Genomic DNA, 18,479 nt, shown 5'->3' with positions numbered 1-18,479 from the left:
CGACCATTTATTGTTTATGTCCTTTTTTGGTTTGTCCTTCCAAACTGCAACACCTCACACTTGTCTGCATTAAATGCCATTTGCCATTTTTCAGCCCATTTTTCCAGCAGGTCCAAATCCCTCTGCAAGCTTTGAAAACCTTAGTTGCTTCTTCACAGTGCATCTGATCTTTGTGTCATCTGCAAAGTTTCTGATCATTATCATCCAGATCATTAACACAGATGACAACAATCACCTGAGGCACACCTCTACAGGCCTCCAGTCTGGGAAGCAATCAACCACCACTACTCTCTGGCTTCTCCCATTCAGCCATTGTCGAATGCAGTTAACTTCTTCACCATGGATACCTAGCTTCTGAACCTTCCTGACAAACCTCTCATGTGAGACCTTGTCAAAATCCATGTCAACAACATCCACATCCTTTCCTTCAGCAACCTTCCTGGTATCTTCCTCGAAAACTTCTATAAGATTTACCATGCACAAAGCAATGTTGACTATCCCTAATCAGTCCCTGGCTATCCAAATAATTGTTTATCTGATTTCCTAGAACTCCTTCCAATAATTTACCTTTGTCAGCCTCACCAGCCTATAATTTCCAGGGTTACTTCTGGAGCTTTTTTTTAAACAATGGAACAACGTGAGCTGCCCTCCAATCATCTGGAACCACAGCCATGGATAAGGACATTTTAAATATTTCTTCCAAAGGCCCTGCAATTTCTACACCAGCCTCCCTCAAGGTCCAAGGGACTATCTTGTCAGGCCCTGTGGATTTATCCAACCTTGTTTGCTTTAAGAGACCAAGCTCTTCCTCCTCTTTAATCTGATTAGGTTTCATGACCTCACTGCTTGTTTTACTTACTTCCCAAAACTGATCATTCAGATCTTCAAGGGGACCATTTTTGTCCCTTACTGTATTTTTGCTCTTAATATATCTGTAGGAAGCCTTAGGATTTTCTTTCACTTTGTCTGTCAAAGTAACCTCATGTCTTCTTGATTTCTTGATTTCCTTCTTGAGGTCTATCTTGCATTTATATATTCTTCAAATACCTCATTTGCTCCATGTTACCTTACCTCTCTCTTCTTCTGAACCAGATAATATTCCTCGAAAACCAAGGTTTCCTATACCTGCTAACCTTGCCTTTATCCTGACAGGAACATATAAACTCTGTACTCTCAAAATTTCACCTCTAAAGGACCACCACTTGCTCGCACATCCTTGCCTGAAAACATCATCTCAATCCATGCATTCTAGATCCTTTCTCATTTCCTCAAAATTGGCATTTCTCCTATTTAGAATCTCAACACGAGAACCAGACCTATCATTTGTAATTTTATTTTTTAAGTTAGACATACAGCATAGTAACAGGCCATTTCGGCCCACAAGTCTGGGCTACCCAATTTACACCAAATTAACCTACACCCCCGGTATATTTTGAAGAATTGGAGGAAACTAGAGCCCCCGGGGAAAACCTATGCAAAGATGGGGAGAACGCACAGACTCCTTACAGAGAGCACAGGATTTGAACTCTGGTCCTGATCATTGGCACTGTAAAGGCGTTGCACTAACCGTGTCATCTATCTTCTCCATAATTAATTTGAAACTATTGTCATTATGACAAAATGGTCCCCTACCTATACCTCAGTCACCTGCCCTGTCTCATTCCCTATATAAGGTCCAGTATTGCATTCTGTCTAGTTAATACCTCTACATATTGATTTAGAAAACTTTCCTGAACACATTTGACAAACTCCAAGCCATCCAGCCCGTTTACAGTAGGGGATAACCCTGTCAATATGGAGAAAATTAACAGTCTGCTATCTTCTACAGATTTGCTCCTCTAATTCTCATTGACTGTAATACAATCCCATGAATGTGGTCATACCTTTCCCATTCCTCAGCTCCACCCATAGAGCTTCAGGAGATGACCCTGCTGGTCTGTCCTGCCTGAGCACAGTTGTGATATTTTCCCTGATGAATAATGCCACTCCTGCCCCTTTCATTCCCCCCCCCTCCCCATTCTGTTGCGTCTAAAGCAACGGAAGCTCAGAACATTGAGCTGCCAGTCCTGCCTCTCCTGTAACCAAGTTTCACTAATGGCCACAATGTCATAATTCCACATGCCAATCGATCCTTTATGATCATTTAGCTTTCCGACAAATCTCCTTGCATTGAAATACACTCAGCTGAAAATATTTCCAACACGTACAACCCGTTGACTTCTAATAGTCGATGCAATTTTCAGACCATCTTTTCCTTCCTCCATTCCTCTATCTGCTCTGGCCCTCTGGTTCCCCTCCCCCTCCAAATCTAGATTAAATCCACTGGAGCAGCAGTAGCAAACCTTTCCGCAAGGATATTCGTCCCCTTCCAGTTCAGATGTAAACCGTCCTGTCAGGACAGGCCCCACCTTCCCTGGGAGAGAGCCCAATGATCCAGAAACCTGAAGCCCTCCCTCCTGCATCAAGTCTTTAGCCATGTGTTAAGATGCATTATCCTCCTGTTTGTAACCTCACTAGCGCATGGTACAGGTCACAACCCTGGAGGTCCTTTCCTTCAACCAAGTGCCTAACTCCCTGAATTCTCCTTGCAGGACCTCTTCACCCTTCCTACCCACGTCATTGGTCCCTTTATGGGACCAATGCCATGAACTCAATCTGAGATATCTCAGACCCTGGCACAAGGGAGGCAACATCCTATCCAGGATACTCAATCTCTTCCACAGAACCTCTTATCAGTCCCCCTAACTGTGGAATCCCCTATCATTTCAACCCGTCTCTTCTCCTCCCTTCGTTTAGCCACAGGTCCAGATTCTGTGCCAGAGACCTGGTCACCATGGCTTGTCCCTGGTATCTCATCCCCCACCACCCCCAGCACTATCCAAAATGGTATACATTATTTAGAGAAATGGCCCACAGAGGTGCCCTGTAATGCCTGCCTCCTCCCTTTCCCTCTCCTGACTGTCACCCATCTACTCTCCTCCTGCCTACTAGGTGCAATAGTGTCCCTGTAACTCCAGTCTCTCACCCCTCTGCCTCCTGAATGATCTGGAGATCATCCACCTCCAGCTCCAATTCCTTAACTCGGCTGGTCAGGAGCTGCAACTGGATGCACTTCTCGTAGATGGGTATTGCTGGGTTCCCTAATGACACACATTCTGCAAGAGGAGCCTGTCCCTGCCTTGGCTGCCATTCCCACTGTTTATAACTAGAGGAACAAAATGATATCTAAAACCTGCTGTTCCTGAGCCTACCTGCTGAATCCTTTTCTTTCCTCGAAATAGGTTGTCCTTTCTTACTTTAACTCCGGCACCACCACCTCAGCCTCTTCTCACCAAAGCCCTTTGAGTCAGTCTTTCCATTCAGACTCACCCACTCTGACTATGCTCACTCTGCTACACAGTCCAAGGGCAACTGCATGCTACTCATGTGATAACCCTTTCATTCCAGAGATCATTCTCATGAACCTCCTCTGGATCCTCACTGATGCCAACACTTCTTTCCTGAAAAAGGAGCCCAAAATTGCTCCCAATACTCCAAGTGCAGACTGACCAATGCCTTACAGAGTCTCAACATTACATCCCTGCTTTTATATTCCATGCTATCCAGTCTCCATCCAAACGTTCCTTAAAAGATGCAAATTCCATAAATATTACTCATTCGTGCTGGAGAAACTCAGCAGCTCCTGCAGCATTAATAGGATCCATGGGTGCAGCGTGATGTCCAGCTCGTTAGCCTACTGGACTCCAACCTAGCATCTGCAGACGCTTATGTTTACCCCCTTAAATGGAGGGACAATACAGAGGGTACTCGTGCAGATCACAGATCATTCCTGCAGAGCCTTTTCCCCTTTCCTGACAGTAAAGGACCAGAGGTGATATACTTTGAAAACAGGGTAAGGTGACCAGTCTTCCACAGATTTACAAAACATGGGCCAAGCATGTTATGCACTCCTGGGAAACAAAGGCGTCCTTTTTTAAACTTCGTCGACAAGATGGAACCGAGTCCTGTCCCAAATAGTCCGAGATACAGCAGCACTTGTGGCAAAGGTCTTTTCAATTAACAGATGTGTGTTAAGGAAGTGCGTTCAGGAATAAATCCGAAGTAAATCTTCCTTCCAAATTCGCTTTTCCCAGTTTAAGAATACTATTGGGTTGGCCCTTGACGTTAGCCACAGATAAACATGTGCAGGGACAGGGTCAAGGCCACTGACAGACTGAGCTCTGCCATTGCCCATTGACCTGCATGTCCCATTTGCCGAGACGTGGTACATGTTTTCAACTGGAGCAACGCGTTTAATTTAGAACAAAGGCCATTCCTGGGTAAATTTCCGGGAACATTTGATTTCTAGCGTGTATTCCCAGGAAGCACAGGGCTGCGAAAGAGAGATCGGGGCGATTGTCTTTAAACATCCTCTTTGTTCGTCTCTGATCTTTCGTCGATTTATATCTGTTCTGGCCAATTTCCACCCTGTGAGGCTCTGTCCTGCTGACGACGCCCGGGAGGGATCGGCGAAGGTTTGTTCCAGCTCTTCCTATTCCTTCCTGAGCGCTAAGTGTCCTCACTCCGCGGGGAACCAGAGATCGGCGCTTTCCTCCTACTCGTTACGACAGCTTGTTCCCCACACCTCCAGCCGCCAGCCGGTCATTTAAACAAAAATCAGGGCGTTCCCATCAGGTACAAAAGTCATTCAAGCGGCCGATGCTCATGGTGTCTTGAAATGGACAACTTCTCGGCCAGATTTCCCCAACCCCACCTCTCAATGCTCATTTAATTTGGATCTGTTTCGTCAGGGGTCATCAGCCTAGAACCGGCTCCCCTTCGACTTCCTTTCCACACTCTCCCTCCCTCCCTTTCTGCTTTCCCTCTTCTCTCTCCCTCCCACCATTGCCGCGGCGCAGAAGAGATACTTACAAGCCCAGTGCAAAGGCTGACCACGGCAGTGTGCTCGATCCGAGAGTTGACGTGCCCGACATAGAAACAATGTTTCAGGTCAGAGTGCGGTTCTCCGGGTTCCCCACTCCCCAGGTGACTGACTCGGTACCAGGGCGCGATGAAGCCGGAGTCGGCGCTGAGGTTCAGATAGAAGAAGTGTCCGAAGGCGCTGATCTGGTAGTGAGCCCTGACTGCCCAAGGCTCCAGCGCAGAGCTCCGCTTCCTCCTGAAGTGCTGAGAGTGAGGAAAGGTCTCCCCAAAATCGTTCAGTCGGGTCGGCGTAATTATTTCATAGGATCGCAGCTGTTTGACGAAATTCTCTGCAGTGAATAACGTTAACGATTCAGCAAAACAATTTCCTTCTCTCATACAAAGTCATAACTTATCTACTTTGGTCTACATGTTAGGTTGTGAATAAATAGGCAAAACGCTGTCTGTGTACCTGTACATACGTATAGACACATAATATTCTGGTGTGTGTGTGTATAATATATATATAGATATCTATATATCTATATAGATATAGATATAGATATATCTATAGATATCTATATATCTATATCTATATATAGATATATATATAAATATCTATATATATAGATATAGATATATATATCTATATCTATATATATATAGATATATATATATCTATATATATATCTATATATATCTATATATATAGATATATATATACAGAGAGAGAGATCTATTGATATAGATATCTATAGAGAGAACGAGAGACATGTAAATTCACCAAGAGCTTGGGACCTGTTCCATCTAAAAATGCGTATGTAGACGTCTCTAAACTTATAAACCTATTCCACATATCTCTGTATGTATAAAATTCGCTCCTGTCTGTAACGTACACATTTTATTGCAAGTATTTGCAATTCTGCATGTGTACAACGGACCGGCATCCTACCTTGCTTCGGATGTAAACGCAATTCCCGAGAAGGAGAGAGCAGCACAAATAGCTGACACAGGAAACATTGAGCCCAAGTCCAAGTCCCCAGGTACATGATTGTTCCTGAGCGGAGCAGACACAGCGTTGCCCTTCCGAGTCAAGCAGGCATTCAAATCGCCGCCAACTTCTGGCGTAACCAAAGGCAGTCGGCTCAAGCTTGCGAACAGCAGTGAGGATGGGTTACAGTAACATCCAGAGACAGAGGGGAATCCGCACAGCCACGCCGAACGCCCATTCTCAACATTGAGTCATTGCACCGCTCAGGCTGGGGAGAGCGCTCGCTCCCCCATTCAGCGCAGTTCCCCGACGGGCCCAGAGAGGTTGGAGCGAGCTGCAACTCCATCGATCGTTTCGGACACCCCGCCCCCCCCCCCCCCATCCATCCATCCAAAGGACGGAGCCCGAGTCTTGCCTTGAGACCTGACCAATCTGCCCCGACAACAGCAGCGGGAGGCGCAATGACGTCGCTGACTCGTGTTGAAAGAACGAGCGTGGCTTTGGGTGTTGGAAGGAGGAAGACATCTCCCAGCTCTCCCTCATATCCTGGGGTTGTGGTCAGCAGACGGAGGGTGATCCCATGCCGTTGAACAGAACGGAGTGAAATATGTCCCCGTTTCATTTACTGGGTGAGGATGAACGACATTGTCCCAGCAATTTGTGGGCGAACAGTTTCACTTCCCCAACCCTGACTCCATCACGCGGTAGAAATGCACCATCCAGGCGGGTAAAGGGTATAAAGTTTGCATGTTCGCCGAGCTTTCTTCGGGAGAGCCAGCCCAGGCGTGTCACGGTGGTGAGGCGCAAGTTCGCAACAACTGACTCCCGACTGGCCCTGGAAACCACTCAGTTCAGGGGCATAAGTGATGACGGTCGGCCCACCCGCTCGAGTTGGAAAACGTCGCTGGAGGGAGGGGGGGGGGGGGGAAGAGCGGTTCCATCACCAAAGTGACAAGAGTTAGGAGCCAGGCTGTGGATCTGATCTGAACTGAAGGGTTTTCATGCCCAAAGGAGAGTAAAAACTGCCATCCAGATGGGCCTGCATGACACATTTGCCTCAATGGTTCAAATTTATCATCATCTGCTCCTACATCTACAACCACACACGCAACACAGCACGCAATAATATATTTAAGGATATAATTTTAAATAAACATAGATAAATATTTTGGGATTTACTCGGTTGCAGGATCCTGTTCATCACTCGCACAGCCTGCGGGAAGAAATTATTCCCTAGCCTGATTTTGATGCTCCTGTACCTCAATGAAGATCCTTTATTTTGACATCTGCTCCAACCCTTTGCATTTACCGTACCAATCAATGATGGAGACAGGCTATTCTCAATGGTGCTCCTGTAAAATGTGGTCAAGATGGGGGTTTTGTGGATCCAGGTTAGGTCGTGGAGATGATTCTTCACTGTTGTCAGGGAGATGGTTCTTCACTGCTTGTCATGGAGATGGTTCCTCACTGCAGATTGCGAAGAGGGGTCATTGCTGTATATTGAGGACTTTTCCTCACTGCAGATTGTGGAGAAGCATCTTCACTGGATTTGGTAGAAATAGTTCCACGCTGCCTGTTCTGGAGATTGTGCTTCTCTCCAGATGTGCAGTTGTATGCTCGCTACAGATTGTGAAGATGGTTTTTCATGGAAGATTCTGGAGATTAAATTTGAATGGATATTCTTAGATCAGATTGTTCAGTTTCATCCTCACTGTAGATTCTGGGGATGCGTCTGGACAGGAGTTTGAGGAGGTTGGGTATGAAATCAGAAACCCTGGAAAAATTTCTACAGAGGTGTGGTGGAAAGTGTACTGACTGATATGATGATCTGATATGAGAACACCAATACTCCTGTACATAAAGCTCTTCAAAAGGTAGTGGACGTCACCCAGGACATCAGAAGCAAAACCCTTCCCTCAATTAAGAACATCTACAGGGAATGCTGCCGTTGGAGAGCAGCAGCAATCATCAGAGATTCACACCACTTGGTATATGCTCTGTCCTCGCTGCTGCAATCAGGAAAGAGGTGTAGGTGCCACAAGATACGCACCACCAGGTTCTGGAACAGTTGCCACCCCTCCACCATCAGACTCCTCAATGACAAACTCAGTCAGGGACTCATTTAAGGACTCTTACTTTGGCACTTTATTGATTTTCCTCAGTTCTCTCTGTATTACACAGTCGGTTTGTTTACATCTGTTTAGGGTTCTTTGTTTCACATGTTTTATGCTGTGTGCAGTATTTATTGCACTACCAATTAGTGGTCATTCTGCCGTGCCCGCAGGAAACAAGAATCTCAGGGTTGTATGTGATGTCATGTACGTACTCCGACAATAAATCTGAAATCTGAGTACAGATTGTGAAGATTCATCCTGACTTATTTAGTCTATAAAGAATGAAAGAGCCATGAGGGAACAAATGGATCTTCTTAAAAACCTGAATGAGCTCCATGTGCAGAGCGAGAGAATGTCTTAAATTTATACTTTGTGAATGTGTTTACTGTAGAAGAGGATAGGCAAGAGTGGGGAGAGAGGGAGGTAATTGAAGGTAGCCAGGGCATGTCCGGATCAGTAATGATGAGCTGTTAGCTGTCTGAGATGGTGTCAAGATAGATAAATCTCTGGATCCAGGTCAGGTACATCCCAAAACATTGTGGGAAACCAGGAAGTAAATTGTTGGGGTTTCACAGTCATATTTAACTCATTTCTGAGGGCAGGAGAAGTTCCAGAGGACTGCAGGATGGCAAATATGGTGTAATTATTTAAACAATGCATGTTTGCACACATTTTTCCACTCATGGTACATAACACAATGTACTTTTTGTCTGTATCGACCCCACGAGATACAATCAAATTATGATCATCTGCTGCCCAAAATCAAAATGGTTCTGCAACTGGTTAACCTGTGTTGTTTGCTATATCCCCCAAAACTCTCAATACCCTGCTTCTTGTATCCCCATCTCTCTCAATACCCTGCTTCTTTATCCCCATCACTCTTGATATCCTGGTTCCTGTGTCCCAATCACTCTCGATACCCTGCTTCCTGGTATCCCCATTACTCTCGATACCCTGGTTCCTGTATCCCCATCACTCTCGGTACCCTGGTTTCTGTATCCCCATCACTCTCGATACCCAGATTCCTGCTTCCCCATCACTCTCGATATCCTGCTTCCTTTATCCCCATCACTCTCGATGCCCTGGTTCCTGTGTCCCGATCACTCACAATAACCTAGTTCCTGTGTCCCATCATGGGGACGCAACTTTAGCCAGTTCTACTATCATACCTCTTCCAAGAGTCAAAATGTGTAATTTCATTACTTTCCTCATTAGTTCAGTGTCCATTGGTTGCTGAGAGGTCATCGGAGGTGTCCTGAGTTGTTTGCCTTTCCATGGCCATCTTCGTTGTGCACGTGAAGTTCCAGTAGTATACATGGTGCGCCAGGTGTTGGAGTCCTGATTTGGAGCATGCGCAGTTCCAGGACCATGCTTGGTGTTTCGCATGTTGGAGTGGTGATTGAGAGCATGTGCGCTCGGTGTTTCGCATGTTGGAGTGGTGATTGGGAGCATGCTCGGTGTTTCGCATGTTGGAGTGCCGTTTTGTTACATGTACAGTTCTATTAGCATTCTCAGTGTTTTGCATGTTTGAGTGCCGATTTGGAGCATGTTCAATTCCAGGAACTTTCTCGGTGTTTCGTATGTTGGACAACCGATTTCAAGCATGTGCATTTCCAGGAGCATGCTCGGTGTGTTGCATGTTGGAGAGCCAATTTGGGGCATGCACGATTCCAGGAGCATGCTCGGTGTTTTGCACGATGGAGTGCCGATTTGGAACAAAGTGCAGTTCCAGGAGCGTACTCACCATTTTGTATTTTGGAGTGCCGATTTAGAGCAAGTGTGGTTCCAGGAGAATGCTCGGTGTTTCGCATTTTGGAATGATGAATTCAAGCGTCTGCGGTTCCAGGAGCCTGCTCGCTGTTTCGTATGTTGGAATGCCGATTTGGAGCATGCATGGTTCCAGGATCATGCTCGGTGTTTCACATGTTTCAGTGCTGGCAGGAGCATGCGCAGTTCCAGGAGCATGCTCGGTGTTCCGCATGTTTGGTGTGCCGTTTTGAATTATGTGTGACTCCAGGAGCATGCTTGGTCTTTCGCATGTTGTAGTGATAGCTGGAGCATGTGCAGTTCCGGGAGCATGCTTTGTGTTTCGCATGTTGGAGTGTCGATTTGGAGCATGCATAGTTGCAGGAGCATGCTCGGTGTTTTGCATGTTGTAGTGCTAGCTCAAGCATGTGCAGTTCCAGGAGCATGCTTCGTGTTTCATGTTTGGAATGCTGGCTGGAGCATGCATAGTTCTAGGTGCATGCTTGGAGTTACACATTTTTGAGTGCCAATTTGGAATATTCATGGTTCCAGGAGCATGCTCGGTGTTTTGCATGTTGGAGTGCCGATTTGGAGCATGCACGGTTACAGGAGCATGTTCAGTTTTTCTCATGCTAGTGTGCCATTTTAAATTATATGCGACACCAGGATAATGCTTGTTGTCTCGTATGTTGGAGTGCCAATTTGGAGCATGCGCGTTTCAAGGATCATGCTCCTGGAACCATACATGCATGAAAATGGGACTCCAACAATCGAAACACCAGGCATGTGGCTGGAACCGCACATGCTCCAAATCGGCACTCCAACATGTGAAACGCATGTTTGAGTACTGATTTGCAGCATGTGCAGTTCCAAGTGCATGCTTGGTGTTTCACATGTTGGAGTGCTTGCTGGAGCATGCATGGTTCCTACAGAATGCTCTGTGATTCACACGTTGGAGTGCTGGCTGGTGCATGTATGGTTACAGGAGCGTGCTCAGTGTTGCACATGTTTGTGTGTTGATATGGAACATACATGGTTCCAGGAGCATGCTCAGTGTTTCGTAAGTTTTAGTGCTGATTTCTAGCGTGCGTGGTTCAAGGATCATGCTCGGTGCTTCACATGTTGGAGTGCCGATTTAGAACATGCACAGTTCTAGGAGCATACTCACCGTTTCGTATTTTGGAGTACCGATTTCAAGCATCTGCGGTTCCAGAAGCTTGCTTGGTGTTTTGTATGTTGGAGTGCCGATTTGGAGGAAGCGAAGTTCCAGGAGAATTTGTGATGTTTTGCATGTTGTCGTGCCAATTTGGGGCATGTGCAGTTCCAGTAGCATGGTCAGTATTTCATATGTTGGAGTGCCGATTTGGAGCATGTGCGGTTCCAGCCGCATGTTCGGTGTTTCGATTGTTGGAGTGCCATTTTCATGCATGTATGGTTCCAGGAGCATGTTCGGTTTTTCACAGGTTGGATTGCTTGCTGGAGCATGCGCCATTCCAGGAGTGTGCTCAGTGTTTCACATGTTGGAGTGCTGTCTGGATCATGCTGTGCATGTGTAGATTCAAATAGAATATCATAAACATGGAGTTGTAGAGAAGTGTACGTGAAATGCTCATAACTTTAGTTGATCGTGATCATATATGTTACTGGAAGTTAATACAGATCTTATTGGTGGATTGTTGATGTTAAAAAAGATAATTTCAAGTTTATGTGTTAAAATAAAGAATTTCAATACTTCTGGACGTATTGAAACTAATTGAACATGTGTCACTAATAGGTGTTTCACTTAGCATTCAACCAACTATTTATTGGCTCAAACTTTTACCAAATAAAGATATTGTTTGGAACAGAAAATTGAAGGTTAGATGAAACTTTCTGTGATTTGGATTGATATTGAAAGTTATACAATGGCCACCTTGGAAATGCCTCGAGTTGGGGGCTGTTTTAATCCACATCCATCTCTCTGAGTATCATCCAAAGAGTGATTTAAAGTTTCTAATTTAATAGCACAGTGTCTTATAATCAAGTTGGTGAAGCCATTTCTTGAAAATCTGTGATATTATTTACTAATGCTGCTGTGGAAACTAATTTGTTAATAGCAGCACATTACCACCATTTGAAGCAGTGGGCTTAAGACGATGCACTCCTGTGTATTTGTGGCAAGTTTGAAGAGAGTTTGAATTTTGCTGCTGCTGGTCCATTGGGGACTGTTGATTTGGCTTGTGTTGTGTGTGCTCAATGGTTGGTGGAACAAGACGAGTAAACAAAACAGCTGCTGACTTTGCTTTTGCTGAGCAATGTTTTGAAGCCATGAAAGGCTGTGGATCTTAGAGAATAACTGAACCAATGGAAATGAGATACAAGTGGAATTAAAAGTGTTCTCATTGCAAGACTGAATTTGGCAAGGGAAGAAGACAAGGCTTCAGTTGATGGGAATGAGGTCATTGCACAATCATTGCAGAAGGCAATGACTGAATATGAAGGCAACGATGTGGAAAGGTGATGGGATAAAGGCTGATTTTCCAGTACAACATTAACATGTTTAAAATTAACAGCTGAAAAGGCTGCTATTGATGCAGAAGATGAATAGCTTAAGGATAAATATGTCTTCGAAGAAATGAAAGAATGCAGGAGGAGCAGCTATGGAAATGAAGAAGAGCTGAAGTAGGAACAGCTAAAGAAGAAAGAGGAGCAGGTAAGGAAGCAGCTAAGATGGAAAAATGAACAAATGGAATTGAAAAAAAGAAGAGTCATTATGATTCCGTGTTGAATGCAATAAAAGGTTCAGAGGTGTCTGGTACTCAAAGTAAATTACCTAAAACGTAGGATGGTGTGGTGGCTCACCACAAGACAGGTGAATCAGCCCTGCTTGTAAGCCACGCGGCGGGGCAGCTGGCAAAAATGGCGCCGTTGGGGGTTTCCTTTCCTTCCAGCTTGGGGCTCAGAAACCCACGCTTGGGGACTACGTGACGCCCGGATGACATCAGCGCCCTCCAGTGCAGTTCTCAGCCAGGTCCGGGCTGGGAGTATAAGTGCACCCCAACAGCCTGCAATAAACTAGTCTGCACACTGAGCTCAACCTGCCTGGTTGCGTGTGTTATTGCAGGAGCGGTGTAGCCACCACTACAATTGGTGACCCCGACTGGTTGAAACGTCTTTGAACCGATCATGAGCGAGCCTGGGATCAGCGCTATAGCCGTGAAACTGCCTGAATTCTGGGTTCAGGAGCCGGAGACCTGGTTCGTCCATGCGGAAGCCCAGTTTCACCCTGCAAGATTTCGTGCGACATGACCAAATTCTATCATGTGGTCGCTGCCCTGGACGAGGCCACCACCAGATGTGTGCTGCACCTTGTTCAGCACCCACCCTCCAAGGACAAGTACAAGACCATCAAGCGAGTGCTTACTGGGTCCCTCGGACTATCCAAATGCCAGCGTGCCGCTTGGGTGCTGCACCTCGACGCCCTGGGGGACGGCACCCCGATGGAACTGATGGACGAGAGGCTCGGTCTCATGGGTGAGCACACCAACTGCCCACTTTTCGAGCGCATCTTCCTCGAACATATGCCCGGGGCCATCCGCCCGCTACTGGTTCAGGAGAGCTTCACTGACCCGAGGAAGGTTGCCCAGAAGGCCCAAGAGCTATGGCTCGCACGATTCCCGGAAGGCTCAGTGGTCCAGCAGGTCATTAGGCACGGACATGGGCATGACCACGCCAAACCCGCCCCCCTAGCACTGCAGTAGAGCACCCGGCCCCTGCAGGGGCCCACAAGAGCATAACCAAGGCCACAGCATCTGCTTCAGGCCTCTGCTTCTACCACCAGCACTGGGAAGCCAAGGCTCGGAAGTTTCGTCAGCCCTGCTCGTTCCAGGGAAACAACCAGGCTGGCCGCTATTAATGGCTGCAGCGGCTGACCAAGGACACAGCCTTCTCTACATGCGAAACTCAGTCAGCGGCCAGTGGCCGGTGGTGCCTCGTTGACACTGGAGCCCAGATCAGCATCATATCGGCCACGGCCATCGAATCCAGGAACCGACCTTTGGACCTCCCCTCCATGCGGCCAATATAATGGCAATCTGGATGTATGGAGACAAGACAGTCCACTTCCAGATCGGCCAACAGAATTTCAAGTGGAGGTTCACCGTCTCGTCCCTCCTAACTGCCATCCTGGGTGCAAACTTCCTCCTCGCACATAGGCTTCTGGTGGACATTCGAGGTAGGCACCATACCTTCCAGGCTGTTCACCTCGACGCCTCCTGCTCGGAGCAATCGCTGATGGCCACGATCAGCATGCCCAGAGATGAGTTCCAGCAGATCCTGGACGAGTTCCTGACACTCCTCAAGCCATAGTTCTCCACTGCCTCACTGTGGTGTTCCACCACATCCCCACCAGGGCCCGCCAGTTCACGCCAAGGCACGCCAGCTCCCACCTGGCAAGCTCCAGGTAGCCAAGGAGGAGTTTTTGCACCTGTTGGAGCTGGGGATCATTCGGCGGTCCGACAACCCGTGGGCCTCGCCGCTCCATTTGGTCCCAAAATCCTCCAGTGGCTGGTGTCCCTGCGGAGACTATCGATAGGTCAATGAAACAACCGTTCCTGACCGTTGCCCCATCCCTCACATCCAGGACTTTACGGCCAACCTGCACGGTGCAAGGGTCTTCTCCAAGGTTGACCTGGTGCATGGATATCACCAGATCCTGGTGCACCCTGAGGACATACCCAAGACGACCATCATCACCTCCTTTTGCCTGTTCGAATTCCTGCGCATGCGGTTCGGGCTCAAGAACCCCGCTCAGACCATCCAGCACCCTATGGACTTGGATTTCGTCTTTAATTATTTGGACAACATCCTTGTCACTGGAAAGGACCGGGCACAACACAAGGCTCACCTACAAGTCCTTTCCTCCTGGCTGGCCGACTTAGGGCCTTACCGTCAACCCAGCCAAGTGCCATTTCGGGAAAGTGTCCATGTAGTTCCTGGGCAATAACATCACGGCCGAAGGAGACACACTGCAAAGGATGTTCCTATGCTCGGAACAGCCTCAAAGGGCTGCAGGAGTTCGCTGCTATTGTCAACTTTTACAACCGCTTCGTCCTGGGAGCTGCGCACATCAAGAAGCCGCTGTTCACCCTCATCACAGTCAAGCACAAGACACTCACTTGGAACTCAGAAGCCTGCACCGCATTTGAGGCCACCAAGGGTGTCCTCGTGAAGGCCCACATGCTCGCCCACCCGCACACCAATATGGCACTCTCTGTCGATGCATCTGCCACAGCCGTCGGTGCCTTCCTGGAGCAGCAGGTAAATGGGCATTGGAAGCTGCTGGCATTCTTCTGCCGCCTGCTCTGCCCGCCGGAACACAAGTATAGCGCCTTCGACCATGAGTTACTTGGTATGTACCTGGCAGTGCGGCATTTCCACTATTTTTTGGATGGGAGGACTTTTACCATCTTCACCGACCACAAACCCCTCACCCAGTCACTCGTGATGGCAAAGAATCCCTGGTCAGCCAGCCAGCAGCATCACATCTCCTTCGTGTCTGAGTTTACCACTGACATTCGGCAGAGGGCGGGGAAGGACAATGTGCTTGCCGATGCATTCTCATGACCGGTCATCTGCGCGCTGATGCCCGGCCTCGACTTCAACCAGCTCACTGGGACCAAGAAGCTGATGAGGAGACGAGGGCCTTCAAGACCGCCATCACCAGCATGTTGTTCTGAGAGCTCCCAACTCCGAGCGGCGAAGGCACCATCTTGTGCGGTATCTCCTTGGGCACCCTATGGCCAGTGGTTCCGCACCAGTGGTGCAGGCAGGTCTTCCGTGACATCCATGACCTTTCACATCCGTCCATCAGGTCCACGGTCCAGAAGGTGGCAGAACGGTTCGTGTGGCATGGGCTGCAGAAGCAGATCATGGGCTGGGCCAGAACATGCACCCATTGTCAGATGTTCAAGGTGCACAGGCACACCAGGGTGCCTGTACAGGAGTTCGAGCATGTCCAGGAACAGTTCAGCCACATCCACATGGACATCATCGTGCTCTTACCTGTTTCCGGGGCAACCATTACCTGTTTACGGTGGTGGACCGCACCACTCGCTAGCCTGAGGCAATCCTGATGCCAGACGCCTCCACCGACCCCTGATCCCGAGCCCTGTTGCATGGTTGGGTCGCCCGGTTCGGCATCCTGGCTCACCTCACCAGTGATCAGGGTGCCCAGTTCACATCTGTGCTCTGGGCACAGCTCGCCAACAGGTTGGGGATACAGCTACACCGCACCACGGCCTACCACCCGCAGCCCAATGGATTGTTCGAATGTCTGCACCACCACCTTAAGTCGGCGATCATGGCCAGCCTCAACTGTCCCGACTAGATGGACAAACTTTATTATTTGGAAATCTATACAGAAGGGTGGCCAAAGGAACTTGTAAAGACTTGTCAATAAATGTCTTCCGATGGAGGTTTTGAAAGAGCATTTATTAGAGAAGAATTTTGGCAACAAGCATTGAATTGCTTTAGGTTATAGAGATAAAGCCCTTTCATACTCATCACTAAAACCAAATGATGCAAAAGCTTGACAAACATATACTCTCTTTTTAAGAGGATGCTATAATGCTATGGAAGATATTGACAGCATTATACGAGAATCATCTTAGATAAATTAGCTTACCAAATGTGGGATAGATGGAGACATTTGGCTTGTGATTTTCAATAGAATTTATTGCCATGAACAAGTCATGAAATTCGATGTTTTGTGGCAGCGTCACAGTGCAAACATTCATATTATAACCATCTTACAACAACACTATAAAAATAACAATAGTCGTGCACGAAAAGTAAGGCCGTGTTTTTGGTTTATTGATTATTCAGGAATCTGATGGCAGTGGGGAAGAGGCTGTCTTTGTGCCACTGAATGCTCGACTTTAGGCTCCAATGGTGGCACAGTGAAGAGGGCATGGCCTGAGTGGTGAGGGTCTTTGAGGTTAGAGTCTACTTTCTTAAGACACCATCCCTTGCAGACGTCCTTGATGGAGAGAAGACTGGTGCTCATGATGTTAAGGGCTAAGTTAACAACTCTCTGCAGTTGGGCAGCCCAGTCAAGATCCATTGCTTCACTCTTTGAAGTGGGGAGGTATACTATCCTAGGCACAAATTGATCTGCATGAGGTGAGGGAGAAGGAACCAGGGGACTTTATTTATGAGTGAAATGCTAAATTACTATCTGGAAAGAAAAACAGCCCCATATTAAAACAAGAAATTCTAATCTGAAAGAACATTAATCAACATATCGGGCTCAAACTGGGTTGTCTCCAAGAACACCTCTGGCTCCGAATAAACTGCTCTCATGGATAACAAGGTCCTAGAGACCTGGCATCATAATGGAGTCTGGTGCATAGAGGACTGTTATGAGCAGGGGCAGCTAATGCCATTTGAGCTGCTTAGAAATAAATATGGTTTATCAAATAGGATGATCCACTGCTATCGACAAATAAAATCTTTTCTAAGGGACAAATTAGGTCCAACTATTGCCCTACCAGCATACAATGACATATAGACCCTGATTCGAAAGGGGAACACATGGAAGTTTATTTCAGCAATGTATTTCTTACATTAGGCAGGGAGGCCTAAATCAAGACAGAGGTGGGAGTCAGACAAAGGAATAAGGATTGATGAACAGTGTTGGTTGGACCTGTGTTGAACCAGCATGACGACAATCATTAACATTGTACAGTTATACAGCCTGTACAGGGGGAGGCGTGGCAAGATAGCGTAGAGTCTAGACGTGTAATCTCGCCCTCTCTGGCCAGCCTTTTAAATACCCATTTTTTAACCCTTTGTTTCCAAGTTTAAACTTTTTAAATTTTAGTTTAAATATTAAGGAATTATTATGGCCACTAATGGTAAAAAGACTAAATCTCAAGTTCAAAAGAAAATACATTTTCGAAGTGCTGAAGATTCCTGATCTGAGTCAAGATGTCATTCAACATCGACGTTGATTTAATCCAGTTAAAGAAATTTTGTGGCATAAAGGTTACAAGTCTACTTTTCATTACCCTGCAGTGTTGAAGGTCTTTTATGGAGACTATCAATTTCGGTTTTTTGAAACTGACTGTGAGGCAATGATTTTTGCTGACTCATTTCCGGATATAAGAGGTCAAAGACGTAGCTCACCATTATCTCCTAAAGAAAAATTTGGTAGTTCTGGCAGAAATGGGAAAAATGGGAATAGAAAGAGTCCACCTCCTTCCGAAATGGAATCTTCGAGACTGGAGTCTTTTGGATGAAAAGAAGAATTTTCTTATTTTATTTTTTCTTTTGTTATTATGATACTTGGATGTTACTGACTGTTTGGCTGGGGAGGGGGAGATTTGCACTAAGTTCTTTATTAGTCATCAGCCACTGGTGGGTGATCCACACCAAATTTTTGTTTAGGGGATTACCACCTTTTAGTAGTGTTTTTTTGGGGGGGATTTTTTAATTGTTTTTTTTTTGTTTTTTTTTATTTTTTTCTTAGTTTTTAATTTGTGATTTTTTTATTGGAGGGCCTATATACATTGATTTGAGTTTTTATATAAAGATATTATTGGTATTTAGTAATAATAGTAGATATGTCGAAGTTGAGGTTTGCTAATTTTAATGTTCGAGGATAAAATATTCCGATTAAATGTAAGCGAGTCTTGGCGTATATTAAGAAAATGAAAATTGATATTGCCTTTTTACAAGAAATAGAT

General features: G+C 46.5%; 1 protein-coding gene across 3 annotated transcripts in view; it reads right to left on the bottom strand.

Moving 5' to 3' along the window:
- LOC138745789 (A disintegrin and metalloproteinase with thrombospondin motifs 20-like) overlaps positions 1–6,197 on the bottom strand; it is a 381,593-nt gene extending 375,396 nt beyond the window's left edge. For all 3 annotated transcript variants that reach the window (XM_069903086.1, XM_069903087.1, XM_069903089.1), the window contains exons 1-2: positions 5,855–6,197; positions 4,912–5,252 (exon numbers count right to left, since the gene is read on the bottom strand). In XM_069903086.1, coding sequence (XP_069759187.1) covers positions 4,912–5,252; positions 5,855–5,951 — 438 coding nt within the window. In that variant the 5' untranslated portion in view covers positions 5,952–6,197. The remainder of the gene's footprint in view (positions 1–4,911; positions 5,253–5,854) is intronic.
- Between the last annotated feature and the right edge of the window lie 12,282 nt (positions 6,198–18,479).

Source organism: Narcine bancroftii, chromosome 11 (assembly GCF_036971445.1).
Source record: "Narcine bancroftii isolate sNarBan1 chromosome 11, sNarBan1.hap1, whole genome shotgun sequence".
NCBI lineage: Eukaryota > Metazoa > Chordata > Chondrichthyes > Torpediniformes > Narcinidae > Narcine > Narcine bancroftii.
This window is presented reverse-complemented; position numbering and strand designations above follow the sequence as displayed.